This window comes from Lampetra planeri, chromosome 55 (genome assembly GCF_965212315.1).
Source record: "Lampetra planeri chromosome 55, kcLamPlan1.2.h2, whole genome shotgun sequence".
Taxonomy (NCBI): Eukaryota; Metazoa; Chordata; class Hyperoartia; order Petromyzontiformes; family Petromyzontidae; genus Lampetra; species Lampetra planeri.
The window spans coordinates 4,760,313-4,771,653 of record NC_136161.1 but is presented as its reverse complement, the minus strand read 5'-3'; the positions used below and the strand labels follow the sequence as shown (position 1 = coordinate 4,771,653).

The 11,341-nt window shown below is 45.7% G+C and overlaps 1 protein-coding gene across 1 annotated transcript; it reads right to left on the bottom strand.

Annotated features, from left to right (window-relative positions):
- Positions 1 to 599: 599 nt before the first annotated feature.
- Positions 600 to 10,155, bottom strand: LOC144735525 (uncharacterized). Its single transcript, XM_078617930.1, has 7 exons — positions 10,011 to 10,155; positions 9,033 to 9,078; positions 7,178 to 7,722; positions 5,949 to 6,045; positions 4,791 to 4,874; positions 4,498 to 4,623; positions 600 to 3,153 (listed from the first exon to the last, which is right to left on the bottom strand). Exons 3-7 carry the CDS (start codon positions 7,718 to 7,720, stop codon positions 1,460 to 1,462), a joined length of 2,544 nt encoding a protein of 847 aa, XP_078474056.1. The 5' UTR covers positions 7,721 to 7,722; positions 9,033 to 9,078; positions 10,011 to 10,155; the 3' UTR covers positions 600 to 1,459.
- Positions 10,156 to 11,341: the final 1,186 nt, after the last annotated feature.

Genomic DNA, 11,341 nt, shown 5'->3' with positions numbered 1-11,341 from the left:
CCAGGAACTACACCAGTCTCAAATGACATGCTGAAAAGGCTAAGAACAAGAACAAAGGATACACCAATGTGAAAAAGCTATCCCCCATAGCGGTCTGAAAGGGAATGGATCCAGTGGACAATAGGTTGGTCGAGAACCATACTCTTTGGTTCTTTCGGTAAAGTCACGTAGGTATAAAATAAATTAAATCACGACGTTTCGGGCGCAACACATGCGTCCATCATCAGGTGGGACAACAAACAATCAGAGGCGAGTTTGGCAGTTGTAATAGTGGAGAACTTCGTCGAGGGAGTGCCATTAAACCAGGATGGGGGTCAATCCAATGGAAGGGCAACGAGGGGGAATATATATTAATTGGGAACAGATAGTGGAAATTTTAATCTCAAGCGACTGCTGAATGTAGAAGTACAGAGGTCTGTGGAAGGAGAATTACAATTGTTGTCCTTATGCAGAAGAAGATTGATGGTAGAGAATAAGGGCCGTGCATTATCCTTACTTGCTGGAATGCGACTAGCAATATAGGGTTGAAATGTTGAAGAAATAGGCGTGTAGCTGTCCTTAAAAAAATCTAGCGATGTATGGTGAAACCAGACTTCCTCCATGTACGTTCAGTACGACGAAAAATGGCTTTTTGTGCTCTCCAGATCAGTATTTTATTTTTTATTAAAATGATTCATGAAATTACCACAGCTAAAAAAAATCATTCAACAGGGGAGGTGAAGATAGTTAAAGTTAAATTAGCGATATAATTCAATACAATTGAGGATTATTCAGTCATTTATACAATTTGAATAGTAGGCTGATCTAGCCGAATTCAGAATGCTTCGGTATATCAAAATACTATCCTTCCAAAAAAGTGCATGGACCGGTAAATGAGTGGACCAGTAAATGTCTCTGCATCTATGTACCAATTCTATTCTTGCGTATGGTAGTATACTCTTTGGTTCTTTCGGTAAAGTCACATAGGTGAAAAAAAAATCACGACGTTTCGATTGGGGACTTATATAAACCCCTTTAACTCCGGCATCTCTCCCACTTCAGTAAAAAAAATATATTGCTGTGGTTGCTTGTTTGTGTTGCAATCGAAACGTCGTGATTTATTTATATATATTTTTTCACCTACGTGACTTTACCGAAAGAACCAAAGAGTATGGATCCTTGCAGCAGTCACGAAAACTTCAACTCTAGTATGTTAGTATATTCAGAAGCTGAATGACAAATGTGAAGGTTCTGTTAGCCATGTGAGGGCTCCAGCAGAGAATTTGCGTAGTTTTGCTGTTTCTCCATTGAAGAAGCCCAGACTACAGTGGTTTACTAGTTTTGGTTGGTCACAATGACACGGTGGCTTGTCTTAATTTTTTCATTTACATTACCCACGTACATGGTAGGACAATAGCATTGCATAAACACTATTATTCACCGTTGCTTTAAAAAAGGGACAATACTCCGATTTGAGTTTTCACTCCAGGTCGTGTGTTCTAGTGTGTTTCTCTAAATTGTAACGATGGGAAAACCCCTTCCCGCACTCCTTGCACACATGGGGCTTCTCACCCGTGTGCGTTCTCGCGTGTGCCTCCAAATTTGAACGCTGCGCAAAGCTCTTCCCGCATTGCTGGCACGAGTGCGGCTTCTCGCCAGTGTGCGTTCTTGTGTGTTTCTCCAAATCGGAACGCTGAGTAAATCCCTTTCCGCACTCCGTGCACTTGTGCGGCCACTCGCCCGTGTGCGATATGGCGTGCGTGGTTAAAGTATACAACTTTGCAAACCCCTTTCCGCACTCGTTGCACACATACGGCTTCTCATCGGTGTGTGTCCTTGCGTGATTCTCTAAATCGGAACGTTGTGAAAACCCCTTCCCGCACTCGTTACATACGTGCGGCTTCTCGCCCGTGTGCGTTCTTGTGTGTTTCTCTAAATCGGAACGTTGTACAAATCCCTTTCCGCACTCCGTGCACACGTGCGGCCACTCGCCCGTGTGCGATATGGAGTGCGTGTTTAACGTGTAATACGTTGCGAACCCCTTCCCGCACTCGTTGCACATGTGCGGCTTCTCGCCCGTGTGTGTTCTTGCGTGTTTCTCTAAATCGGAGAGTTGTGCAAAGCCCTTTTTACACTCCTTGCACACGTGCGGCCACTTGCCCGTGTGAGATATAGAGTGCGTCGTTAAGGTGCAGCGCTTTGAAAACCCCTTCCCACACTCCTTGCACACGTGCAGCTTCTCCCCCGTGTGTGTTCTAACGTGCTCCTTTAACGTAGAACTTCGTGCAAAGCCCTTCCCGCACTCGTTGCAGACGTGCGGCTTCTCGCCCGTGTGCGTTCTTGAGTGCTTCTCTAAATCGGAACACTGTACGAATCCCTTTCCACACTCCGTGCACACGTGCGGCCACTCGCCCGTGTGTGAGATAGAGTGCGTCGTTAAGGTAGAGCGCTTTGAAAACCCCTTTCCACACTGGTTGCACACGTGCAGCTTTTCACCGGTGTGTGTTCTAGTGTGTGCCTTTAACGTAGAACGCCGTGAAAACCCCTTCCCACACTCGTGGCAGGCGTGCGGCTTCTCGCCCGTGTGCGTTTTGGTGTGCTCCTCTAAATCGGAACACTGTACGAATCCCTTTCCACACTCTGTGCACACGTGCGGCCACTCGCCCGTGTGCGATATAGCGTGCGTGGTTAAAGAATAACACGTTGAAAACCCCTTCCCACACTCGTGGCACACGTGCGGCTTCTCGCCGGTGTGTGTTCTTGCGTGTTTCTCTAAATCAGAACGTTGTGCAAAGCCCTTTCCACACTCCCTGCAAACGTGCGGCCACTCGCCCGTGTGTGATATAGCGTGCGTGGTTAAGGTGGAACGCTTTGTAAACCTCTTCCCACACTCGTGGCACACGTGCGGCTTCTCACCGGTGTGTGTTCTCATGTGCGTCTCTAAACTAAAACGCGATGTAAACCCCTTCTCACACTCCTTGCACACGTGCTTCCTCCCATCGGTAGCCACTGCCGTGCACAATGCGATGCCTTCAAGTACCTTCCCGCACTGCTTGCAGGCTTGCGGGGTCTTGTTGCTTGTACATTCCGCTTTGTCTGTCTTTATTTCCAAGCAACTGCCCTTCCCGCAGTCCTCGCACAGAAGTTCTGTTTCTTTTTCTTCATCTGCTGTACCTTTTGAAAATGCAAAAGCACATTTCAATCAGCCGATGCAAGAACGCTAAAAAAGATGCGTGCCAGAAACAGCAGCAGTAATATTTTAGGTGATCTTCCTGCAGTAGCCTCGTTTCTACCTACCGCTGTCAACTCTGTCTTAGAAACGCTTATCTTAAGAACCCAGTGTCCAGTCTCAGTGGCTAAGACTACCAACAGCTACCGCAGTCCAAGCCGACAAACATGCATAATTTTCATGCTCCAAATCCCACACATTCACCGTACCAGTACAGGTAGTCCCCAACTTACGATATTTCGATCTTACGATGGCGATAGCGATACGACAAAATTGTCATCAACAACCTAAAATCGTTCAAGTATGCAGACGACGGACAGAATCTTGGCGAGTACAGTACAATATGATACGTTACAATACGTTCAATGCATATATGATACGTAGCTTTAGCGATTTCATTTTAAGGTTACCATGATACGATACATACGTTCAATGCATGTTAAAAGTTTTTAAAGCAGATAGGATTGTTTCCTGAAAAAACTTTCTATTAAATTGCAGTTCATATAGGTAGGCTAATAATTTACCTCGGTTTTTACTTTACATTTTACTGTGCAATACAGTATTGTAATTAATAAATACATACAGTATATAGTTTATACAGTACGGTACTGTAAATTCCTCTGTTTTGCTAAATTATCACCATTCTTTAAGACTCCTGGGTAGGCTAGGCCATCTTCGACTTACGATATTTTCGACTTACGATGGGGTCGTCATAACGCATCTCCATCGTAAGTAGAGGACTATCTGTATTTACTCCCGACTTTATTCCTGTGCTAACTCCATTCGTGGTGTTCGTAGATCATTGATGGTGTTCACACACCGTTCGCAAACTCCTCCAACGTGCTACGATTGCCCACAGCCCTTCTCTGATGTAATGCGGGATCGTACTTGACTGGATAGATGAGTTGCATCAGGACATTGGTTCACCCCCTGTCATGACTCCAGAAGCAACACAACTACACTTTTAAAATTTTTACTATTTATGTTACCAGGTAAGACCCACTGAGCTATACAGTTATTTTTCAGAAGCTACCTGGCCACACATGATAGCTGAACAAAGTGGCTTATTACATGGACATTTTATTGCCGCCAAATTCTCTAAAAGCATGTTTCTAAATGTGGAGGAGGAAAACCGGAGTACTCGGTAGAAAAATCCACGCGACCATTGGGAGAACATGCAAACTCTAAATATGCAGGCATCAAGGTCATCTCGCCACCGTGGAATAAGACTGGTGATAATGCGAGAAAACACTGCATTTTTCTCCATGACGTGACCAAAGGAAACTCACCTTGACAATTGTCCTCCTCCGATAACTCCACCTCGATGAAGTTCTGGTCTGAGGCGGCCAGACATTCATGGGAATCTTCCGTCTCATCCGGCCTCTCACTGATCCCTTCAATCTTCAGATATGGACCTGTCATATAGAAAATGCATTGTCGTCTTTGATGGATGGGAGACAGAATACATATAATGTTGCAGTAAAACTGGACGGTTAGTCATTTATCCTTATAGTCCTGGAATTCTTAGTTTGGCTCTTAATTCTTGGTTTTGCTGTACCTAGCTGTATTCAGGGGATCTTACCATCATCGTCCGCTTCAGTTTTCAGGGCAATATTCATCATATCAGTGCCCAGACTCCCACCATCTTCTTCCTTGACGGCCGGTCCTGCGCGCACACACACGCATTCACACTCCACTGTGACGGACGGTAATTTCCAAAGTGGTGCTCCACGCAAGCGTGACTCAAGACTGGAACCCTGCTTAGCTTTGCGAGATGTGACGAGATTGGGCGCATTCCGCATTGTTCGTTCATAGGCAGCGGGTCGGCACCTGCGGGCTCCGGAGCCGTATAGCGACTATTTTGGATGCCCACTTGCGGGTAGCCGGTTTAAAAAAAAAAAACTTGAATCTTAAAGTGTAATTTAACGTAAAGATAATTGATTAAATACGGCAGGGAATGGGGTCACTATGAAATGGCTTGGTGACAAAAGAATGTAGAAACTATTATTTTGCCAGTAGCAAGATATAGTAATAGGTTTTACCCTTTAAAAAGGGTAAAAACCTATTACTATATCTTGCTACTGGCAAAGGAGGTCTTATAATGTAAATGCTTACCCCGAGCTCTCAATACTCTGAGAGTGCGCTGTTTTTGAGTTGTACGCCTTTTGGCGTCATCTGGTCCAACGCCAGTGGAGACTAGGCTCTAAGAAAAGCCATCTCGGGTGTGGACCAATCAATTTCAAGGACAGTGCATATCATTATCAGAGTTGTCTCTTTTTATTTGCATTTTGACTGCTTGTGTTGTGGTTATTGCAAACATGATCCCTTGTATAAAGGTGTCAGTTTTGGTGCCAGATAAAAGGGTAAAAACCTATTACTATATTCTTGGTTCTTTTGGTAAAGTCACGTAGAAGGGAAATAATAAAATAAAGAACCAAGAATATGAATCCCTGCAGTCACGAAAGCTTTAAATCGAAATGTAGAAACTGTATTGTTAAATAATAATTAAGGGGAGGGAGGGGAAACAACTAGACACAATAGACCGTTTATTCCATCGCCTATTTTGTTTATTGAAGTCAGAACGTGTTTGTTATCTGCTGTATACCTTCTGCTGTGTTTGTGTACACGTAACTCTGCGTGTGTGATGCGGTTCCCGAACTATTTTGATCAAAGATGAATAAAATGGCTCCCCTTCTTTGAAAGGTTGCCGAAGACCTGGCCATAGGCAGTGTAATCTTACCAGCATCCAATTTCACCGTCACGTCGGGATACATCCGAGGGCTTGGAGTTTCATCGTGTTCTTGTTTGATGAATGGCAACTCCACGTGTGACACCATCTGATAGGAAACAGGCACCCAGACACCTCGTCAGGTGTGCATTTCACTACAAGGCAAACCATCACTAGCTCCGGCCACTTCTTTATAACCCTTGAGCTACACCCATTTCAAACCTTTTAAAACAGTCTGCCTCAGCAGCAGACCATGCTTTTTCCCACCTGATGATGGACGCTTGTGTTGCGCCCGAAACGGCGTGATTCATTTAATTTTATACCCACGTGACTTTACCGAAAGAACCAAAGAGTATGGATTCCTGCAGTCACGAAAGCTTCAAATCAAGATTATCCCCACATAGCCACGAAGTGATGCTAGTTCGCACTTATTAAGGGGGTGTTGTGGCCAATACCCTGTCTGGCCACCTTTGTCTCCCCAGTGGTGATGTTTACGAACTGCACCAACTGCTCATTTTAGAAAATCTAATGGAGGCCCAGGATCGGTTCACAAATTCGTTACTGATATTGGCCCTGAGCGGGCATCGATCTTGGGTCTGTGTGGAATTCATAGCACAGCACGCTAACTAATGCGCTATCACTCCCCACATACGCGCAAACACTAAGTGATGATGACGTCACCACGGCGCTTGTGCCAGGCTAGCTGCCCCTCGAGGCCAGGTGAAGTGTCAAAGGCTCGCTGACAGGTCAGACTAATGAAGCACACACGAAAAATATACAAAGATCCCCCATATAGCTTCAACAGACTGTTGGGACAAGTGCTGTTAGCGAGTAGCAACTATGATGGCCAGCCGGCACAGCACACGAGGGGGTTGTTTGGCCACCACCACGTCCGACCGCCTTTGTGTCCCCAGTCGTGATGTTTACACACCGCACCAGGTAGTCATTTGAGGCTGAATCGACCTAGGTGAGGCCGAGGACCGGTTCAGATAATCGTCACTGGTGGTGGCCGTGAGCGGGAATCGAACTCGGGTCGTCGGGTTCATAGCGCAGCGCGCTAACCGCTGCACTAACACTCCCCACTAATGAAGCACACACACGTACAGTAAAACCTTGTTAATTCAACACATGGGGATCTGGCCTTGCCGAATTATCCAAATATTCAAAAATTATGTACATTGCCTCCTGCCCCAATAACAAACAAAAAATCCAAAGAGGCCTGTTTCATCAGCGTTGTATACCTGGGCCATGAGGAGTTGCGATTCTTCAATTATCTCGACCAGGCACTTCCTAAAGGGATCAACACTGGCCTGGTCAGCACTTGCAGACTCTCCAACAACTTGGCGGTTTCCCAAGCAGTGGCGACTTCGAAAGTTGAACAGCCAAGAAGCGCTTGCGTTGAAGTCTTGAATACGCAGGCGCTGCGCCAGGCGTACTGCAGCATGTCGAATGTCCACGCCGCGAACGTTAACGCCAGCTGCACGCTCCTGTTTGTACCACTTGTACACTGAACTATCCAGGTCGACAAACTTTGCGGCCTTGATCCTCTTCTGTACCCGTTTGGAGCCGCTAGGATCCTCCAAGGTTAAGGCGTGCTTCCTAATCTTCTCCCGGCCTTTCTTGATGTCGTAAAAGGTGCTTGATTTTATGTCAAACTCTTCGCACACCATACGCATTGGCACGCCCGCATCAATTCTGTCCAAAACTTTGGATTTGTCCCGCAGACTAAGGGACTTATACTTCAGTCCCTTTCTACTACTTCTTGATGTGGGCGCAGAGGACATTTCTGAGAGGGTTGCACAGGTTGCGTAAACAAGGTGAAGTCCAAAGCAACTTGTCTGTACGAATGCTCACCACGCGTGCCGTCACCAGACCGAGGCATTGTATTGGTCGTGGCTATGCCGAAATTTGACCATTCTGTACGGCAATTCGGCTCATGGCGAATTGCTAATATGCCAATTTTATGCCGAGAGCGCGGCCGTGCCGAATTATCTCCAATTACGAATGATCAACTACCGTATTAACGAGGTTTCACTTCTTCTTGGTTCTTTCGGTAAAGTCACTTTACCGAAAGAACCAAGAAGATGAATCCCTGCAGTCACGAAAGCTTTAAATCGAGGTTTCACTTATGTACGTAAAAACTACGACACAGACGCAACTACACACATATATACATGAACTAACACACAAACTACACGCATATATATACGTAAACTAACGCTGCAACACACCTACACATATATATACATGAACACAGCTAAACACCTATAATATACGTAAAAATACATGCACATAGATAAACAAAGACAAAGATCCCCCGTGTAGCCTTAACAGACTAGAGGCAAGTGCTGTTAGCGAGTAGCAGCACTTATGAACACACAAAGACAAAGGTCCCCCGTGTAGCCTGTAACAGACTGTAGGGGCAAGTGCTGTTAGCGAGCACCTATGAAGGCCAGAACGGTACACGAGGGGGTGGGTGGCCAGCACCACGCCCGACCGCCTTTGTCTCTCTGGTGGCGATGTTTACTACACACCGCACCAGGTACTCATTTCAGGCTGAGTCGACCTAGGGGAGACCCAGGACCGGTTCAGATAATCGTCACTGGTGTTGGCCGTGAGCGGGAATCGAACCCGGGTCGCCAGGTTCATAGCGCAGCGAAGCGCTAACCACTGCACTACCGCTCCCCACACACACACATACAGTGCGCTAACCACTGCACTACCGCTCCCCACACATACACATACACAGTGCGCTAACCACTGCACTACCGCTCCCCACACACACATATACAGTGCGCTAACCACTGCACTACCGCTCCCCACACATACACACAGTGCGCTAACCACTACACTACCGCTCCCCACACACACACTGCGCTAACCACTGCACCACCGCTCCCCACACACAACACACACAGTGCGCTAACCACTACACTACCGCTCCCCACACACACACTGCGCTAACCACTGCACCACCGCTCCCCACACACACAGTGCGCTAACCACTACACCACCGCTCCCCACACACACACAGTGCGCTAACCACTGCACCAACCGCTCTCCACACACATAAGACACAAACAAATATACACTTACCACCAATACACAGCGTCCGTGCCAGGCTAGGTGCACACACACACGTCTAGAAAGACACACACACACATACATTATTTACATATCTCACGTTAACTCACAAAACACTTTAATGAACTTAACTCTTAACAAAAACTACGTACGGTTGATGCAAAAAAATTACTTGAATTCTAAAGCAAATACATATCAACAAAACAGTATTTATACAGCGAGTAAGAATAACAAAATATAATCACGAAATAACAATAACAATTGTTCGAATTTAAAATCGTTAACTTATAATACGCAAAGCCTGAGGCCGACGTGAAATCTCTCGGGACTTTAAAATAATAACAAAACTAATAAGGGTGCCATTTAATCTTTATTATTACTATTAATTATTGTTATAATTACTCAAAAGGTCAACACGAAATACATACAAGGACACACATTATAAAGGTCCCCCGTGTAGCCTCTAGCAGTATGTAGGAGCAAGTGCTGTGAGTAGCTTCACCTATGAAGGAGACACAGATAAAGGTCCCCCGTGTAGCCTCTAGCAGGCTGTAGGGGCAAGTGCTGTTAGTAGCTTCACCTATGAAGGAGACACAGATAAAGGTCTCCCGTGTAGCCTCTAGCAGGGTGTAGGGGCAAGTGCTGTGAGTAGCTTCACCTATGAAGGAGACAAAGACAAAGGTCCCCCAGGAAGCCTCTAGCAGGATGTAGTGGCAAGGGCTATTAGTAGCGAGTAGCTTCACCTATGAAGGAGACAAAGACAAATGTCCCCCGTGTAGCCTCTAGCAGGATATTTGGGCAAGTGCTGTAAGTAGCGAGTAGCTTCACCTATGAAAAAGACACAGACAAAGGTCCCCCGTGTAGACTCTAGCAGGCTATAGGGGCAAGTGCTGTTAGTAGCGAGAAGCTTCACCTATGAAGGAGACAGACAAAGATCCCAGTGTAGCCTCTAACAGGATGTAGGGGCAAGTGCTGTTAGGTGACCTCTACCGTGCTGGGCGACGTTTCGGGGCACGGCTCCTTCTCCAAAGGGCCTCGAGGCGACGTGGAAGAGGTGGAGTGGTGCAGGCGCCCAGGGTGGCGACAAGATGCAGGGATAAGACGCGAAGCGTCCGTTTCCGAAGGGGCCGTCCATAAATGACGTCACGCGATTTTGGATGATTTTTGACCCCCCCTCCCTCGTCACACGGCGACGCAAAAAGTCAGACCTCCCCCCCTCAAATATGACGTCACAAAGCTCTGCCCCCCCCAAAAAAATATAAAACATGCTTCAAATCGCTTTTAAACTATTGTCATTGTAGTGCGTATTTAATGTTGCGCTGCACTCTAATGTTGTAAGAGAACACAATGATTAAAAAGTCAATTTAATTATGCAGAACGTGTTGTCTATATTTATTTAAAGTTGCGCATTTTGATATGACGTCACATTTCTCACCCCCCCCCCCCACCTCGTCACACATCGTCACAAATGTTTGACCCCCCCCGCCCCACCTAGATGCGTGACGTCATTTATGGACGGCCCCTAAACCAATTAAAATTATTCAACCCTCTTTCCCGTCTCGAGACATCAGAATATTTATTTATCCTGCATGAGGAATCAGGTTGAGCTGTAAAGCTATTTAATTTTTTGGGGGGGGGCGGTCACAGAGGTCCAGTAAGGGTCAGGGGGTAAGAACTTTACAAGCACACCACACAAACAAGGTATGGGTGCAAAGTAGTTTCAGTTTCATTTATTTGGTATGGCCCTGTGAGCCATTCGGCTCTTGAATCGGGTGCAACCGCAACAAACAAAAGACAAAAATATGAACAAGAAAACATCTTAATGTGTGCAAACAGAAAATCCAGAAAAAACAGCAACATATTCAGATAAAGCACCGTACACCAACGCTGTGTGCAAAAATCCCAGTGGGATGCAAGTCAAACAACAACAACCACAAGACAACTTAGATTAAGGCCATCAGTCTAACTCCGTACTACAACAAACAAACATGGCTAAACCAAAAATAGTACAAGGTGGGTAACCAAACTAGGGCTGAATGATTTGTGGAAAATGTCTAATTGCGATTTTTCTGACAGATATTGCGATTTGATTTGCGAATACATATTTTTAAAAGTCAAGCTTCAGTTCAATATTCACTGTGTAATATATTTAAAACATGTGATGAAGCATTACCACATAATACCATCAAAATATTAACCAAGGCCGTAACGATGGAGATAACATTGGGGGGGGACCAAATCTTCTAGGGTGTCTGGGGGTCCCAACCCAGAAAATTCTCTAAATTTGAAAACTAATTTGCTGCCTAAAATATGAAAAAAAT

Excerpts from the sequence above, each read along its gene's own strand:
- LOC144735525 (XM_078617930.1), bottom strand. The coding sequence starts at position 7,720 with ATGTCCTCTGCGCCCACATCAAGAAGTAGTAGAAAGGGACTGAAGTAT. Across the intron at positions 6,046-7,177 it reads CGCAACTCCTCATGGCCCAG|ATGGTGTCACACGTGGAGTT; the intron begins GTATACAACGCT and ends GTTTCCTATCAG. Across the intron at positions 3,154-4,497 it reads GGAGGAGGACAATTGTCAAG|GTACAGCAGATGAAGAAAAA; the intron begins GTGAGTTTCCTT and ends CATTTTCAAAAG.